At 41.3% G+C, this 19,339-nt stretch overlaps 2 protein-coding genes across 6 annotated transcripts; both read left to right on the top strand.

The window, feature by feature from the left end:
* Positions 1 to 1,873: 1,873 nt before the first annotated feature.
* LOC115171877 (zinc finger protein 239) lies at positions 1,874 to 8,075 on the top strand. 5 transcript variants are annotated; one of them, XR_003871272.1, is made up of 3 exons: positions 1,874 to 3,184; positions 6,241 to 6,412; positions 6,815 to 8,075. XR_003871272.1 is itself a non-coding variant. In XM_029729060.1 (3 exons), exons 1-3 carry the CDS (start codon positions 2,153 to 2,155, stop codon positions 7,798 to 7,800), a joined length of 1,251 nt encoding a protein of 416 aa, XP_029584920.1. In that variant the 5' UTR covers positions 1,876 to 2,152; the 3' UTR covers positions 7,801 to 8,075. The 5 variants fall into 5 exon arrangements, 4 of the variants coding, with proteins under 4 accessions (XP_029584920.1, XP_029584922.1, XP_029584921.1 ...); XM_029729060.1 differs by having other exon boundaries at positions 1,876 to 2,233; positions 6,241 to 6,424; XM_029729062.1 differs by having other exon boundaries at positions 1,879 to 2,621; positions 6,241 to 6,424.
* Positions 8,076 to 13,398: 5,323 nt separating this feature from the next.
* Positions 13,399 to 18,998, top strand: LOC115170513 (zinc finger protein 239-like). The gene is made up of 3 exons (XM_029726726.1): positions 13,399 to 13,461; positions 17,637 to 17,808; positions 18,160 to 18,998. Exons 1-3 carry the CDS (start codon positions 13,399 to 13,401, stop codon positions 18,912 to 18,914), a joined length of 990 nt encoding a protein of 329 aa, XP_029582586.1. The 3' UTR covers positions 18,915 to 18,998.
* Positions 18,999 to 19,339: the final 341 nt, after the last annotated feature.

Here is a 19,339-nt window from a genome sequence, read left to right as displayed (position 1 = left end):
ATGACCCCTAGGTGAACTTCTAACAACTCCCAATACTATGTGAATGCTATAGGCCCATAATTGTATCAATGAATCTAGCCTCTACAGGATCGGTGACCCCCGCGGGACGTTTGAGCTAACGTAGGCTAATGTGATTAGCATGAGGTTGTAAGTAACAATAATATTCTCCTACATTAATTTCATATTTCCACAAACTTCAAAGTGTTTCCTTTCAAATGGTATCAAAAATACACATATCCTTGCTTCAGGTCCTGAGCTACAGGCAGTTAGATTTGGATATGTCATTTTAGGTGAAAATTTAGAAAAATAGGGTCTGATCCTTGAGAGGCTAGCCAAGGTAGCGAGCCTTGAGTCACCACTCGGAATACTATGAGATGCAAGTGTCTAGGTTTACTGTTATGAATTTATTAAAAGGCTAAGTGACAACAGCTAATATCTTGCAATCAATGATCTAGCATTAAACGTAAGCATCTCTGTATTAATTATCTAATGTTAACTAAATGTAGTAATGAATAAATTGCCTGCATTTCTTTAAATTGACAATTCTGTGACCTGTCATGGGAAAGTTTTAAAATTACACAATACCTGTTAGCAAAGGTGTCAGCTAGAGATGATATGCAGGAGCTTTTAAGGGATTTGTTCGTTGCATAATGTCTTCTTTCATGCTAATTAGTATTAGTGACATTTGAGATTAAATAGAGCCGACTATATTGATAAAAGTCACCTTGTCCGAGAGAGATTTACACGGTTATCAAAATGTCTCGCCAGGGAAAGCCTATGGATAATCCCCTATGGGGAAAAATGAATGGTGGAAAACAATTGGAACCATTTCCCTGTTTGGCCACTAGGGTTTATGGGTATTATGACTCGTCCACTGTGGGGCACCAAAGAGAGAAATAGTAATGCCATCTTTTTATAAGCACCATGGTTCGTTAGACAAAGCCTATGGGGAAATGAATGGTGTTTGGATAAACACAGAAAATGAGGTCTGTTGGAAACACAGGTTTAGATACTATACAACCTATCAGCGAACATCACTTCTTGTGAATTTTTAAGAATATATGTCATTAAGAAAAAGCACATCAAAAAGGTTTCATAATTCATGAAGGTCATACTCACTGACTGCTATTATCTCATAGAACAAAAACGTATAAGATCTCCTTAGCCTGTGCTAACCTTATTTTCGGCGTTTATTCCAAAACCCCAATTTGTCCCCATTCATTTTTCCCGTTGGGATGGCTGAACGAGCCAAAGTTAACTAATGTCCGAGTTTCAAGACTACAAGCTGAAGAGCTCATACAGCTCGACATTGACATGATTGGTTTACGGTGAGGCGGTACTTGCTGTATAAACAAAAACTATTTTCCTTGACAACTTCCTTCCAGCAGTGTGTAGCAGGGAGATTCCTAGATGTGAGAAGTTTGCAGGAGGACCTGAGAGAAAGGAATGTGTAGTATTGATGGAAAAAGTGTAAAATAAACTATAGGGTTACACATGGTGCTGGAGATCAGACGTGTCCGGTGAGAGAAAGACAGGTTGAGGTTACCAGGATCACAGTAGTGCAGAAGGTGTTGTATGCTGAGGCAGTGAAGAGAGTAGTAGAGGAAGATGGGTCCAGGGTGAGGGATCCTGAGAGGATACCTGTGATTAGGCTGAGGTCAATAGAGAGTGATAAGAATAACATGCTTCAGGAAGTTTTTGTTGTTGTTGTTGTTGCGTTCATGGCCATCAACTGTACCACAGGAATAGAATGTAAATAACAGTGGATAGATGTGGTGGTGGCAGCTGCAGAGAACTTGGGTGTACAATATTTTACTGCAGAGTTAGAAGGCGTTTTGAACGATAATATCCCGTCCTCCCAGGCTGTAGGCCTGGTGTAGGATCAGAGGGCCAAAGTAGTGGAATAATTACGTTTTAATGGGTTAGTTGGTTGGGCAATTTTTTCACAAAGTGTATTGAATTCATTTCTACAGAATAGTACTACAAAATAGTAAGCTGATAAACAGACAAATCAGTAGGTGGCGGCATGCACTTACAATAATTGTATGCGAAGCGCTATAATACCAAAGAAGAAGACCGTTCTTCCTTTTCAACAGCTCTGCTCCTTGAATCACAGAAAGTCTTAACTTCTACTACGTTTGCATTGCTGTAAATGGCCACTGCAGATGTCGGATTGAACATACATCAGGTTTTACTGGTTCGCTGCACGGATAGCGCTGCTGTAATCAGTCTGGTATTTTATAAGCTTCCCTTACTGGGCCTTAGAGAATTAAAACTATCTGGACTCTCACAGAGGACGTTGTTCCAAGTGACGCTGGGGTAGAGTTAGACGATAACAGACAACAGTATTCTTGGTGAATAGGGTGTTGAACGTTTTATTGACTCTAATAGATTAAAATATTATCCAGGATCTTTCTGAAGTAAGATTAGCTTACATCAGACACTTATTTGTCACCACTTAAGTTTTGATATTGTGTAGGACGTGTGATTGCTCTGGTCTAGCTGTTCTTTATCTGAACGCTGAAACAAAGAAAGTAACTGTAGTGTTGCCTAGCTACAGATTTACTGTCACTTTTTTTATTTGAAGAAACGTTGAAAGAATAGCTTCAACGATGGATCGGGTAAGTTTGGTTTACTTTTATTAACAGTATGCCTACTGTGGTGTATAACATGTCTAGGCCTAGTTATCATCTTTGATGTTCCATATCCATTCGTTCCATTTGAACAGCTGGACAAAATAAACAATGGCAATAAAATGGAAATGTTGTCCTTCAGCATAGTAACGTTAGCCTACTAGCCTAAAGCACACATATTGATACAAGGCAATGCGCATGTTAAGTCAAAACCATGGAGAAATCAGAGGCCAAACCTACACCTTGCAGTAGCGGTAAAATCACCGCCATATTACAACCTGTGTGTTGTGATAATTGCTTTGTTTGCTCAATAACCTGTTAGTTAATATGCCTTGACACAGCCGAGACAAGACGGTGGCAGAATACATTCAACCACACCTTTTGTTCAATCATACATTTTGAATGTAACAAAGTTACATGACCTACAGCATGGTCAAGCCAGTTAATGTTTCCGACATTTTCGAACTAACGTTACTAATGAACTATTGATTTAGTTACCGCAAGTCGCAAAGAAAACAGCGGCTGCCTCCACTTTTCCAGCACAACTTCAGGTGCACATTTCCGTCCATTAAGAACCAATGATGTGCGACCTTTTTGTAGCTTTTCTGATACTAATTTATTTTCAGCTTCATCTCAGAGTTCTATCAAACCTGGTCAGCAACTCTGTTGCTTGGCAACAATACAGCTGCTATTAGCTAACGTTAGCTTGCTTGTCCAAAGTCCAGCAGCTAAGTTATCCTCTGTAGCTAGCTAACGAACAGGCAAATAAAGGTGTAATTGTTTATCGAAGGTTTGTTAAATTACTAAAGTTACCTAACAGACAAGAACAGCTGACAACAATAGCTAGTTCATGTCTAAATGGCAGTCCTACATTTTTCCACAAAACATGGTTAGCTAGTTACATCAGTTCAAAACAAAATTGTCACGCTGCCACCTTACAATGCATCCAATGGACTTCTGCAACGTGTCGTGGTAATTATTCTAATCAAAAGGAGAGACTTTTAGATTTCTACAAAACCATCAAACTTTATTAAAAATGACTGCGGTAATGGCGCGTTAACGGTCACCCAATGGTGTAGAGTTAAAAGCCCAAATAAGCAGTGTTAGGTTACAACTTTTTATAGTCCTCCTGAGTCCTCAAATAACAGATTTGTGAAATTATACAAGGGTACAGACGGTAACAGACAGCAAAATGTACATGGCGCAAAATGTGTCTCGAGGTCATTGTTATGGGTGTAAGATGACATTCAAACAGTCATTTACTGCTTGTTAATATAGAAATTATAATGCATAGAACACTAGATCCTTCCCTCAACAGATGAAATCCAGTGTCCATTTGTGATGTGGGAGAGAAACTGGAGGTTGAGTTTGCCTGGCCCTGGCAGACAGACCAGCATTTCACACAGACACTAATCATGCAGTGGAATGTAGTCTTTAGGTCTTATCACCAAGGCATTGTAAATCAACTGCCAGCATTAAGCACCAGAGGCTCCTCTTAGTACTTTCACACTTTCTGTTGGCCTAATTGAAGAATATTCTAATATAAAAGGTAATTTGAAAAAACAATGTTGTAATTTCTACATCAAAAGCTAGCTAGCTACTCCATAGTCCAAGCTATGGTAAGAGCTAGCCATATTTCACTGTCAGACAGGACACAACTCCAACTGTAGCTGAGACAACAAATAAAATCAGATTGTATTGGTCACATACACATACTTAGCAGATCTTATTGCGGGTGTAGCGAAATGCTTGTGTTCCTAGTTCCAACAGTGCAGTAATATCTAACAATTCACAATATCACACACATCTTAAAGAAAATTATGGAATTAAGAAATAAATATAAGTCCAGAGTATAAATACAGTGCATTCAGAGGTATGTTGCCACCCCTTCAAATGATTGGATTTAGCCATTTCAGCCATACCCGTTGCTGACAGGTGTATAAAATTAAACACACTGCCATGCAACCTCCATAGACAAACATTGGCAGTGGAATGGCCTTACTGAAGAGCTCAGTGACTTTCAATGTGGCACCATCATAGGATTCCACCTTTCCAACAAGTCAGTTTGTAAAATTTCTGCCCTGCTAGAGCTTCCCTGGTTAACTTCTCTAGGGTAGGGGGCAGTAATTTTCACATCCGGATTAAAAACGGACCCAAATTAAACGGCCCAGTACTCGAGCCCAGGAACTAGAATATGCATATTATTAGTCGATTTGGATAGAAAACACTCTGAAGTTTCTAAAACTGTTTGAATGATGTCTGTGAGTATAACAGAACTCATATGGCAGGCAAAAACCTGACCAAAATCTAACCAGGAAGTGGGAAATCTGGTGCTTGTAGTCCTTTCAAGTCCTTGCCTATCCAACACACAGTGACTTAGGGTTCATTTTGCACTTCCTAAGGCTTCCACTAGATGTCAACAGTCTTTAGAAAGTTGTTTGAGGCTTCTATGGTGAACAAAGAGCTAACAAAGGACGTTGGAAGTTGTTGACTCAGGAAAGCACATGAGTTCATTGGGGTAGCTGTGTTCCAAAACGTTTTTCAAGACATTGGAATATTATTGAAGTTCTAAGTTAAAAAGTCCCTAAAGATTGATGCTATACAACGTTTGACATGTTTGAACGAACGTAAATATAACTTTTTTTGACTTTTCGTCGTGACATTTTGGCCGCGCTTCCTACACTTGGAGTAGCTTACTGAACGCGCAAACAACAAGGAGGTATTTGGACATAAATTATGGACTTTATCGAACAAAACAACATTTATTGTGGACCTGGGATTCCTGGAAGTGCCTTCTGATGAAGATCATCAAAGGTAAGTGAATATTTCTAATGCTATTTATGATTTTAGATGACTCAAATGGCGGGTATATGTATTGCCTGATGAGCACAGTACTCAGATTATTGCAAAGTGTGCTTTCCCCGTGAAGCTTTTTTGAAATCTGTCACAGCGGTTGCATAAAGGAAATGTTCATCTATAATTCTTTGAATAACAATTTAATATTTTATCAACGTTTGTGATGAGTATTTTTGTAATTTGTTGTGCTGATTCACTGGCAGTATTGGAGGCAAAATATTTTCTGAACATCACGCGCCAATGTAAAATGCTCTTTTTGGATATAAATATCAACTTGATCGAACAAAAAATGCATGTATTGTGTAACATGATGTCCTAGGAGTGTCATCTGATGAAGATTGTCAAAGGTTAGTGCATCATTTTAGCTGGTTTTCGTGACGCCTGTCCTTGCTAGGAAAATGGCTGTGTGGTTTTTCTTGTGTTGGAACTGTCCTAACATAATCTAACTTTATGCTTTCGCCGTAAAGCCTTTTTGAAATCAGACAGTGTGGTTACATTAAGGAGAAGTGTACCTTTTTAAAATGGTGTAAAATAGTTGTATGTTTGAGAAATTTGAATTATGACTTTTGGTTTTGAATTTGCTGCTCTGATATTTCACTGGCTGTGTCCCACAGGTGGGACGCTAGCGTCCCACGTAGCCCATAGAAGTTAAGGAGGTATTATAAGGATGCACCAATCAGAGATTTAGACTAAAGTAATCAAATAATTGGTATAATGATATTCTATGTACAATACTTCCTGTGGTCACCAGGTCAGAGCTAGCCCGTCCCCCTCCAACCTGCCAGAGTCCCCGTGTCACAACTCTCCTGGTAGCACCTTACTGCTGGGTCTGAAGAGGGTGTCTGTGCGGCTGGTCGATTGCAGGAAAACACCAGGGCAGAGTGGAACTGTGAGAGAAGGACACAGAGATTTGATTTCATCAAGTAAGAACAATGGTGTGTGTGGATGACTACAATCTGTTTCTGTAACTTCTGTTAAATTGATTGATAAACAGTATACACTTAGAAGCCAGTAAATTGTCAATCCAGTTTCGTGAACGGAGGGAGGGGGGGTTACCTAATAAACTGGCCACTGAGTGTATACTGATAAGGGCGGCAGGTAGGTTAGTGGTTAAGAGCGTTGGGCCACTAATCGTAAGGTTGCTGGTTAGAAGCCGACTAGGTGAAAAATCTGTCCATGTGCCCTTGAGCAAGGTACTTAACCCTAATTGCTCCTGTAATTTTCTCTGGATAAGAGCATCTGCTAAATAACAAACGCTTAAAAAAAAAGTTAGAGTATTTATTCACCCATATTTCCAAAACCTTATTATTCAATGTCTTTCACAGGGGACACCCCTAACTCTCGTTTTCTCAGTGGGAGTGGCTTATCCGGGGAGCCTCATCCACATGATGTTGCTGAAGAAACAGAGAAGAGTCTCTCCAGATCAGAACATCTCAAGAAACCCCAGCAGAGAGGTATAGGGAAGAAACCTCACCACTGCTGCTCTGACTGTGGAAAGAATTTCACAAGCCGGAGTGGCTTCATTATTCACCAGCGGATTCACACCGGAAAGAAACCGTACTGCTGCTCTCAGTGTGGGAAGAGTTTCACTGCTTCTCAAACCTTAAAATATCATCTGAGAATTCATTCAGGCGAGAGGCCTCACCACTGCCTTGATTGTGGGAAAAGATTTGCTTATTTGGGAGCCCTAAACATACACAAGCTAACACACACTGGAATGAAGCCTTATAGCTGTGGTCAGTGTGGAAAGAGCTTCAATCAGTCAGGCCACCTGACAACACACCAACTTACACACACTGGAGTGAAGCCTTATAGCTGTGATAAGTGTGGAAAGAGCTTTGCTCTAACTTCCTCCCTGACTAGACACCAGCGAACACACACTGGAGAGAAACCTTATGTCTGTCTATGTGGGAAGAGCTTTGCTGTAGCTTCCAATCTGACTACACACCAGCGAACACACAGAGATAAGCCTTATAGTTGTTATCAGTGTGGAAAGAGCTTTGCTTCTTCAGAAACACTAACTATACACCAGCGCATACACAAAGCAAAGAAATCTTTTTGCTGTGGTCAGTGTGGGAAGAGCTTTGCTTTAGCTTTCTCCCTGACTACACACCAGCGAACACACACTGGAGAGAAGCCTTACAGCTGTGATCATTGTGGCAAGAGCTTCAGTCAATCAGTACACCTGAATACACACCAGCGAACACACACTGGAGAGAAACCTTACACCTGTGATCAGTGTGGAAAGCGCTTCAGTCAATCAGGGAACCGAAATTCACACCAGCAAACACACACTGGAGAGAAACCTTAGATGTGGGGAAAGCTTTGTTCATTTAGGGCCTATGTGGAAAAACACCAGAAAACAAAAATGTGTCGTATTTCATTTGCCTCCTATTCGACACTGGTTCCAGATCCCAAATGGATCAATAGAAAACATGTAGTGAACAGTCATATCCATCTCTTTCTTAAAACAGTTGACTTATTAGTCTGATCACCATAATAACCTGTTTGGAACATACAGTTGAAGTCAGAAGTTTGCATACACCTTAGCCAAATACATTTACTCAGTTTCACAATTCCTGACATTTAATCTTAGTAAAAATTCCCTGTCTTAGGTCAGTTAGGATCACCACTTATTTTAAGAATGTGAAATGTCAGAATAATAGTAGAGAATGATTTATTTCATCTTTTATTTCTTTCACATTCCCAGTGCGTCAGAAGTTTACATACTCCATTTAGTATTTGGTAGCATTGCCTTTAAATTGTTTAACTTGGGTCAAACATTTTGGGTAGCCTTCCACAAGCTTCCCACAATAAGTTGGATGAATTTTGGCCCATTGCCCCTGACAGAGCTGGTGTAACTGAGTCCGGTTTGTAGGCCTCCTTGCTCGCACACACTTTTTCAGTTCTGCCCACAAATGTTCTATAGGATTGAGGTCAGGGCTTTGATGGCCACTCCAATACCTTGACTTTGTTGTCCTTAAGCCATTTTGCCACAACTTTGGAAGTATGCTTGGGGTCATTGTCCATTTGGAAGACCCATTTGCGGGGAAGTTAAAGTCGGGAAGCTTTAACTTCCGGACTAATGTCTTGATGTTGCTTCAATATATCCACATAATTTTCCTCCCTCATGATGCCATCTATTTTGTGAAGTGCACCAGTCCCTCCTGCAGCAAAGCACCCCCACAATATGATGCTGCACGGTTGGGATGGTGTTCTTCGGCTTGCAAGCCTCCCCCTTTTGCCTCCAAACGAGGATGTTCATTATGGCTAAACAGTTCTATTTTTTTGTCTCATCAGACCAGAGGACATTTGTCCAAAAAGTACGATCTTTGTCCCCATGTGCAGTTGCAATCCGTAGTCTGGCTTTTATATGGCTGTTTTGGAACAGTGGCTTCTTCCTTGCTGAGCGGCCTTTCAGGCTATGTCGATATAGGAGACTCGTTTTACAGTGAATATAGATACTTTTGTACCCGTTTCCTCCAGCATCTTCACAAGGTCCTTTGCTGTTGTTCTGGGATTGATTTGCACCAAAGTATGTTCATCCCTAGGAGACAGAATGCGTCTCCTTCCTGAGCAGTATGACTTCTGAGTGGTCCCATGGTGTTTATACTTGCGTACTATTGTTTGTACAGATAAACGTGGTACCTTCAGGTGTTTGGAAATTGCTCCCAAGGATGAACCTGACTTGTGGAGGTCTACAATTAATTTTTTCTTCTGAGGTCTTGACTGATTTCTTTTGATTTTCCCGTGTGTCTGAAATATTTCAATTTTGGAGAATCTCTTATTCAATGGGTTAAAGATGTGTATGGTGACCCCAGGTGTAAAATAATTAATAATTGCTACTTCTCAAAGTATTAAACTGTCAATGGGAGTTAAACAAGGTTGTCCGCTATTGGCTTATCTATTTATTATGGCCATCGAAATGTTAGCTATTAAAATCAGATGCAACAATAATATCAAGGGGCTTGAAATTCAGGTCTTAAAAACAAAGGTGTTATTGTAAGCTGATGATTCATGTCTTCTTTTAAATCCACAATTTGGATCCCTCCACAGCTTCAGATGATCAAGATACTTTTTCTAACCTCTGGATTACAGCCAAATGATAAGTATATTACGTCATTAAAAAGAAAGGGGAACAAAGGCGCTCTTCATATAATTCATTAAAATGCATTTATTTTTATGGCATGTTCAATGAAAACAAGGATTAAAACCTCATGAGTTTTGGCTGCATGTCCTTCTTAAGGGAGTACAAAGGTATATGATAATACAATGTCCTCTTTTGAACAGCTTTTTCCAATCCACCCTGATTTGAAGAGGGAGTGGTTGCATAATTCATTGGACAACACCTAGTATGCAATACTATACACATTAAAAAGTGAAATGGATGTTATCAAAATGCAAATCAAGGCTAGAAGCATCAGAACCCCTAGAAAGCTAGTTCTAACCTTGAACATGACTGGGCAATGTGGTCAGAATAGGAGAGCCGTCTATTTTATAGTACACTAGATCACAGCAAACATGGACCACAAGTCTTCCCATAGATAAGGGAAATAGAGAAATATGTCCACTAGATGACAGCGAAGGGACCTCTCACGACCCTACAGGAAATGTGAGAAATCCATATCTTCATTTAAACCAGGGTACCTAGTGGCCTGTAGTTTGTAAATCCCAAAACGTTCCCCTTTGTTTCGCTGTTTAAGACGGTCCCCTTTTCTAATTGAGGCCAGAACATGATTTTTTTTAAAAAGAGTAGCTGCTGCTTCTGCAACAGTTAATGGGGATCCTAATAAAATACCAATAGCTTGTAAGGTTGTCATGGTGTAAGGACTTGTGTACCTTGGCATGGGGTAGTCTTCGTTGCCTACCCGTATGGCGTACTTGTATTCCACTAAGCGGTCAAGGCGTTTCTTTGTCCGTTCAATGTAGAATACCTTGCACTGTGGACATTTCAATCTGTAGATGATGTGAGTGGTTTTACAGTTAATGAAATGCTTCACTTGATACTCCGTTTTAGAAGCTGTGTCAACAAAATACTACTTCTGTGCAATATTTCTGCAATGGTTGCATTTTTAAAAGAGCCCCTGGGTTTGTGGTCTAGCTTAGTCTTAGTCACCAGGAAGATAGCTGTGGACAAATTTGTAATTTAGGGTAGGACATCTCTTAAAGCTTATGACTGGTGGCTCTGGGAAGACTTTGTGTTAGAGTTTCACTTTGGATGATTCCCCAATTATTTTAATGTTCTCTGCTTCAGTGCTCTATTGTGTAACAAAGTACACTATCTCTGGTGCATCACAAGGCTCTCCCCTTCGCAACAAGTTCTCTAAAGTCGTCCGGCCCTTATACCTGCATCGTTCAGGACCTACCTGCTGTAACCCCAGTTCAAGAAGTGATTCTCCAATTCGGAAGATTTGACACTGTAGTCTGTTTCCTGATCCCAGAATTAACGGACTCTTTGGGATTGGCCATATGGAATGTTCTCTTTTAGCCTTTTAGGGGGAAGCTGTCTGCCCTCAGAATGGTATTCCCATCTGTAGGCTTCCTAAAGATTGATGTACAAACAGCCTTTGTCATTTGTACTGATGTCAAGATCCCAAAAAATAAAGGTTATCCTTGCTGTACTCCATAGTTAGTTTGATGTTAGGGTTAATGCTCTTAAGGTATTGGTGGAAGGAAATAAGTTCATATTCTGAGCCAGACCAGAACAGGCTAACATCATCAATATAGCGTCCCCACCATATAATCAGGTCAAAGAACTGGTTTTTAGAAGGATCCAAAATGATGTAATTTTCCCATTTTTACCTAAGTACAAACCAGTTTAGGAAGGGCTGTAACAAGCTCCCTTTGCACATCCTTTGACATGTTTAAAGATATGTCCTGGAAGACCTGTCCTGAAAAATGTATTCAGTCAGTGAGACAATGAATTCTGTGGGAGGCGTCTCAGGCCAGGTACTCAAGAAATTAACTCAATTATAGGGATGTGCATGCTTAATCGAGTACTGAATGGAAGTCAAAAATCAATCTTTAACCAGAGTTCACGTTTTTAGCCAACACATGCGCACTCCCGCCGATTCGTGCTCATTCATAGTTTTCATGGTGTGAGTTGTTTATGAATTTCCCGCTGTATATCAAAAGTACCACCAGTAGTTAATGTAGGCTACCATTAATCATTGCCGTTTCCCCAGTAACCTAGACTGTTTGGTTATGGTCATTTCTGTATTAATACTGCGTACCGTTCTCATTCTCATAGTGTTTGGAGAGCTCACAGTGATAATGTTCTGGTTTATTTAATTACATGTAGCAGTTTTGTTTGTCTTCATTGTCTTTCGTTTGGAGCACGTCTGGTTTCTCTCGTAGCTAATGCTTGAGTGCGCACAGATGTATTCTACCTCGAACAGAGTATATAAATCCCCATTTTCAAAATGCAGACCATCAAAAAAGCTGTGCTTTTTAAAATAATTTCACCTGCGTTTTGTATAGAAAATCGGCGTTTGTTTTGCGTGACCAGGGGCGTGCAACTATAGTTTTGCTTTACAGAAAATGCATTACTGCAGCGCATTCATCATAAAGTAACTTAATTTTCATCAGATGACAACATAAGTACAACGCTATTTGGTTAGCAGCCACACCAGTAATGAGTTTACAATGGAAAAGCAAGCCCTAAAAAACGATGCATGGCCATCATAGTTCTGTTTTATCCTAAAAAGCTACATTTCCTAATCTGTTTTATCGGAGAAATGAGACTACACTGGGAAAAGTACCGGAAAAAAAGTAGCCACAGATCAGAGCGCTTTCTGCTGATCGAATGAATGCCAGTTCGTGAATTCTCAGCGGAGTTGTGAAGTGCAATTGAAGCACAACATTTGTCTGATGCCGAGCGGAAATTACAACTAGCTACATGATAAATCATATACTCATCAAGCGCAAATAACAATGTTTGGAGCGGGAGAAGCAGCAGTAGCAACCTCGCGTCACATATTTTGCCTCTTCAAAGCGCAACTGTGACCCCGCAGAGCAGAGCAGGTAACGGTTAGTCATGGTTTTAATGAATGATTCTCAAATGGCACTTGTTTTTTTGACTGACTAATATGTGTGTGTGTGTGTATGGGGAAATTAGACCACCTTTAATGGTTGATAAATTAGGCATTGTTGCACGCTGAAGGCGTATAGATAAATGCACATATATTTTTTCCCCAGTGTGGGCCTTGTGATATAGATATATATTTTTTTTTTCATTGAAGTATTGAAAAAGATGAGGCAGTCAAACTGTCAAAAAATGTAAAATGCCCATCCCAAACTGAATTGCATAGCTACTGTAAAATATGCTACATTTAAAGGCAGACTCGGCTAAATGACGCCACAAGCTGCACTGCAGATATTGCAATGAGCAAGATGCAAGACTTTGCTCTCACACTGTCACACACAGTATCTGCGCAGGCATGTGCACTGGTATGCTTCACGCTGTTCCAGCATGGTAGCCACTGGACCAAAACAGTGGAGCAGTTTAGCCTTGCACGTCAAGGATTTTGGTTATAACAGGAATCGACCCACTATGTTGTTTACTTTGTGCATCTAGCCTACGTCATACCTTTCAACTCAGAATATGCTATTCTGTAAATTGAACGTTTTTCATTCCATAATGTTTCTTAATTCCTGCCTAAAGATATGTTAGACTGTTTTTAAAATGTAGACACCGTGCGCGTCATTGTTGGATTATTCTAGTCTAGGCCTAACTGCGTCATTGTTGGATTATTCTAGTGTAGGCCTAACTGCGTCATTGTTGGATTATTCTAGTGTAGGCCTAACTGCGTCATTGTTGGATTATTCTAGTGTAGGCCTAACTCAAGTCCCGCAGTGTGTTAACTTAATTTAAACTATTAAACTCAATAAATAAATCATTTTGAAGACCATGGTCCTTCCCCCACCAGCAGCCAACCAGCAGTGCAGCCACCAGTCCCAGGGGTCCCCTCAAGTATGTATAGTGACAGACAGCTGTAGGGTACTTTGCGTTATAAAATAAGCAACAACCGCTCAGACCAATTCCAGCATTTAATTAAAATCTATTATACAGTGCCTTCAGAAAGTATTCATACTCCTTTCCTTGTTCCACATTTTGTCACAGCCTAAATTGAGCTTTTTTCCCTCACCCATACACACACAATGCCCCATAATGACAAAGTGAAAACATGTTTTTAGAAATGTTTAAACATTTATAGAAAATGAAATACAGAAATCTCATTTACATAATTATTCACACCCCTGAGTCAATACATATTATAAATCACCTGTGGCAGCAATTACTGCTCAAAACTGTAACAGGAATATTCACTGTCTTCTTGGTAAGAAACTCCAGTGTGGATTTGGCCTTGTGGTTTAGGTTATAGTCCTGCTGAAAGGTGAATTCATCTCCCAGTGTCTGGTGGAAAGCAGACTGAACCAGGTTTTCCTCTAGGAATTTGCCGGTGCTTAGCTCCATTCCGTTTCTTTTTTATCTTGAAAAACTCCCCAGTCCGTAACGATAACAAGCATACACATAACATGATGCAGCCACCACTATGGTTGAAAATATGGACAATGGTAGTAATGTGTTGTATTGGAAATGCCCCAAGCATATCACTTTGTTTTCAGGACAAAAAGTGAATTGTTTTGCCACATTTTTTGCAGTATTACTTTCGTGCCTTGTTGCAAACATGATACATGTTTTTGAATATTTTATTTTGTACAGGCTTCCTTTTTTCACTGTGTCAATTGGGTTAGTATTGTGGAGTAACTACAATGTTGATCCATCCTCAGTTTTCTGCTATCAGAGCCATTAAACTATGTAACTGTTTTAGTCACCATTGGCCTAATGGTAAAATCCCTGAGCAGTTTCCTTCCTCTCTGGCAACTGAGTTAGTAAGGACGCCTGTATATTTGTAGTGACTGGGTGTATTGATACACCATGCAAGGTGTAATTAATAACTTCACCATGATCAAAGGGATATTCGGCTGGCTGATATTCAATATCTATTTTTTTTTTACCCATCTACCAATTCGTGCACTTCTTTTCGAGGCATAAAACCTATCTGCTTTTGTGTTTGAATTTCACTGCTCGACAGAGGGACCTTACAATTATCGGTACAGTGGGGGAAAAAAGTATTTGATCCCCTGCTGACTTTGTACGTTTGCCCACTGATAAAGAAAGGATCAGTCTATAATTTTAATGGTAGGTTTATTTGAACAGTGAGAGACAGAATAACAACAAATATCCAGAAAAACGCATGTAAAAAATGATATAAATTGATTTGCATTTTAATGAGGGAAATAAGTATTTGACCCCTCTGCAAAACATGACTTAGTACTTGGTGGCAAAACCCTTGTTGGCAATCACAGAGGTCAGACATTTCTTGTAGTTGGCCACCAGGTTTGCACACATCTCAAGAGAGATTTTGTCCCACTCCTCTTTGCAGATCTTCTCCAAGTCATTAAGGTTTCGAGGCTGACGATTGGCAACTCGAACCTTCAGCTCCCTCCCCAGATTTTCTATGGGATTAAGGTCTGGAGACTGGATAGGCCACTCCAGGACCTTAATGTGCTTCTTCTTGAGCCACTCCTTTGTTGCCTTGGCCGTGTGATTTGGGTCATTGTCATGCTGGAATACCCATCCGCGACCCATTTTCAATGCCCTGGCTGAGGGAAGGATGTTCTCACCCAAGATTTGACGGTACATGGCCCCGTCCATCGTCCCTCTGATGCAGTGAAGTTGTCCTGTCCCCTTAGCAGAAAAACACCCCCAAAGCATAATGTTTCCACCTCCATGTTTGACGGTGGGGATGGTGTTCTTGGGGTCATAGGCAGCATTCCTCCTCCTCCAAACACGGCGAGTTGAGTTGATGCCAAAGAGCTCCATTTTGGTCTCATCTGACCACAACACTTTCACCCAGTTGTCCTCTGAATCATTCAGATGTTCATTGGCAAACTTCAGACGGGCATGTATATGTGCTTTCTTGAGCAGGGGGACCTTGCGGGCGCTGCAGGATTTCAGTCCTTCACGGCGTAGTATGTTAACAATTGTTTTCTTGGTGACTATGGTCCCAGCTGCCTTGAGATCATTGACAAGATCCTCCCGTGTAGTTCTGGGCTGATTCCTCACCGTTCTCATGATCATTGCAACTCCACGAGGTGAGATCTTGCATGGAGCCCCAGGCCGAGGGAGATTGACAGTTCTTTTGTGTTTCTTCCATTTGCAAATAATCGCACCAACTGTTGTCACCTTCTCACCAAGCTGCTTGGTGATGGTCTTGTAGCCCATTCCAGCCTTGTGTAGGTCTACAATCTTGTCCCTGACATCCTTGGAGAGCTCTTTGGTCTTGGCCATGGTGGAGAGTTTGGAATCTGATTGATTGATTGCTTCTGTGGACAGGTGTCTTTTATACAGGTAACAAGCTGAGATTAGGAGCATTCCCTTAAGAGTGTGCTCCTAATCTCAGCTCGTTACCTGTATAAAAGACACCTGGGGGCCAGAAATCTTTCTGATTGAGAGGGTGTCAAATACTTATTTCCCTCATTAAAATGCAAATCAATTTATAACATTTTTGACGTGTTTTTTCTGGATTTATTTGTTGTAATTCTGTCTCACCGTTCAAATAAACCTACCATTAAAATTATAGACTGATAATTTCTTTGTCAGTGGGCAAACGTACAAAATCAGCAGGGGATCAAATACTTTCTTCCCTCACTGTAGAAGCTGCACTGACCTCGCCTTCTGGATTGATAGTGGTGTGAACAGGCCGTGGCTCGAGTGGTTGATGAACTTGATCTTTTTGGCCTTCCTGTGACTTTGGGTGCTGTTTGTCTTGGAGGGCAAGCATTGTGCCACCGGTGATGCGTTGGGCAGACCGCACCACCCTCTGGAGAGCCCTGAAGTTGTGAACGGTGCAGTTGCCGTACCAGGCGGTGATTCAGCCCGACAGGATGCTCTCAAGGGTGCATCTGTAGCAGTTTGTGAGGCTCTTAGGGGCCAAGCTGAATTTCTTCAGCCTCCTGAGGTTGAAGAGGCGCTGTTCAGCCTTCTTCACCACATTGTCTGTGTGGGTGGACCATTTCAGATTGTCAGTGATGTGTACACAAAGGAACTTGACCAGCCCAGTCAATGTGGATGGGCAAAGAGGACCAGATTGGAGTGGTGATCTGATTTGCAAAGGTAGGACAGAGGAGGGCAAATACACATGTAAACAGCACATTGTCCACTGCATTGTGCAAATGCATGCTGGGTAGCATCAGAAACTCACCAGTTTGGAACATCCAGAATAGATTCCAGTATGCTCCTTCTCCTGTCTTGACATTTTTATCAACAGCTGTGCTGATCAACAGTGGCCAAACTAACAACTCTGCTATTAGACAGCCTTGATTGTATTTACAGCTCTGATCTGGATGGTGGACTAGCCAATGTGTTGGATATTTGTCAACGGCCATTCCAGTGGTGTGGTGCTTGGGGTGGGGGAGGGGCTAAGCCCCCCAAACCCTGATTATATAAATGTATAGGATGCATAACTCTGCAATGCTTTAGGCTAGAATCAAGCTGTAAAAGGCACCAGAAAGACGTGGCTCTATTGTTCATGGGGATAACTGTATAAATTAACATTCATTTAATTTAGGGTGGAAGGTAAAACCAAATAATTGATGGAGTTGGCTCTAAATACAACATCATAATGAGCAGCAGCAGGTCAGGTGTTTTGGTTTTTCCTCTGGTTATTTTGACAAATCACGATTTGGCAGGTGTTGGCGTCCTCCTCGTTCCATCATCTCTTAAGCTCTCCTCCTAACACGTATGAACCCAGAACTAAATCGTGTGGCTGACCAATTACGTGAGACATTAGTTCTTAACTCGGGTTAAAGATGTGTTCAACTCCAATGAATGCTCAATCAAAGGTTCTGAACATAAGACAGGGGGCATTACAAGTGTTATCAGTTTTGACATTTGTAAAGAATATACCACTTCCACATGAAAAATTTGCCAGAGTGATTGAAAATGTGTAAAGTAGTGAACTATTGCACACTCCAGGAGAATGGAGGTATTATAAGGATTCACCAATCCATCAGAGATTTAGACTAGTCAAATGTTTGGTCTAATGATATTCTATGTACAATACTTCCTGTGGTCACCAGGACAGAGCTAGCCCGTCCCCCTCCAACCTGCCAGAGTCCCCTGGTCACAACTCTCCTGGTAGCACCTTACTGCTGGGTCTGAAGAGGGTGTCAGTGCGGCTGGTCGACTGCAGGAAAACACCAGGGCAGAGTGGAACTGTGAGAGAAGAACACGGAGATTTGATTTCATCAAGTAAGAACAATGGGGGGGTGGATGAGACCACAATTTCAAACTTCTGCAATTGTTGATCCAGTTTCGTGAATGGAGGGGGGTGTACTTAATAAACTGGCCAATGAGTGTATATTGATAAGGACAGCAGGTAGTCTAGTAGTTAAAAGCGTTGGGCCACTAATCGAACAGTTGCTTGTTTGAATCTCTGAGCCGACAAGGTTAAAAATCTGTCGGTGTACCCTTGAGAAAGGTACAAAACCCAAATTGCTCCTGTAAGTTGCTCTAGAGAAGAGCGTCTGCTAAATAACAAAAATAAAGTGTTTATGGACCCATATTTCCAAAACCTAGTTATTCAGTGTCTTTGTTTCACAGGTGACACCCCTAACCGTCATTCTCCCAGTGGGAGGAGCTTATCATCTGGGGAGCCTCAACATGTTACTGACGTGACAGAGAAGAGTCTCTCCAGATCAGAACATCTCAAGAAACACCAGCAGAGATGTAGAGGGAAGAAACCTCACCACTGCTGCTCTGACTGTGGGAAGAGTTTCACTAGACAGAGTGGCTTCATTACTCACCAGCAGATTCACACCCGAGAGAAACCGTATTGCTGCTCTCAGTGTGGGAAGAGTTTCACCTGTGCAGGAAGTCTAAAAGTACACCAAAGAATCCATACTGGAGAGAAGCCTTACAGATGCTCAGAATGTGGGAAGTCTTTTACTGCTTCTAACGCCTTCAAATATCATCTGCGAATTCATACAGGGGAGCGGCCTTACCCCTGCCTTGATTGTGGAAAGAGCTTCAACCAGTCATTCAACCTGACTACACACAAGCTAACACACACAGGAGAGAATCCTTATAGCTGTGATCAGTGTGGGAAGAGCTTCAGTCAATCAAAACACCTGAATGCACACCAGCGAACACACACAGGAGAGAAACCTTATAGCTGTGATCAGTGTGGGAAGAGTTTCAGTCAATCAGGGAGCCTAAATTCACACAAGCGAACACACACTGGAGAGAAACCCTATGTCAGTTTTTGTGGGAAGAGCTTTGCTCATTTAGGGCCAATGAGAAAACACCAGAAAGCAAAAATGTGCCGTATTTCATCTCCCTCGGTTCCAGATCCCTAAATAAAGGATCAATACAAAACATCTATTGAACAGTCATATCCATCTCCCATTCTTGCTCTGCTTTCTTAACACTATCAACAAGACAGGTCCTACAGGCCCTAGTTTTGTCGCACCTTGACTACTGTTCAGTCGTGTGGTGAGGTGCCACAAAAAAGGACTTATGAAAATTGCAATTGGCTCAGTACAGGGCAGCATGGCTGGCCCTTGGATGTACACAGAGAGCTAATATTAATAATTTGCATGTCAATCTCTCCTGGCTGAAAGTGGAGGACAGATTGACTTCATAACTACTTTTATTTATGAGCGGTATTGACATGTTGAATGCACTGAGCTGTCTGTCTAAACTACTGGCACACAGCTCGGACACCCATGCATACCCCACAAGACGTGCCACAAGAGGTCTCTTCACAGTCCCCAAGTCCAGA

This window comes from Salmo trutta, chromosome 32 (assembly GCF_901001165.1).
Source record: "Salmo trutta chromosome 32, fSalTru1.1, whole genome shotgun sequence".
Taxonomy (NCBI): domain Eukaryota; kingdom Metazoa; phylum Chordata; class Actinopteri; order Salmoniformes; family Salmonidae; genus Salmo; species Salmo trutta.
The sequence above is the reverse complement of the archived record's forward strand: the minus strand, read 5'-3'. Positions and strand labels throughout refer to the sequence as shown.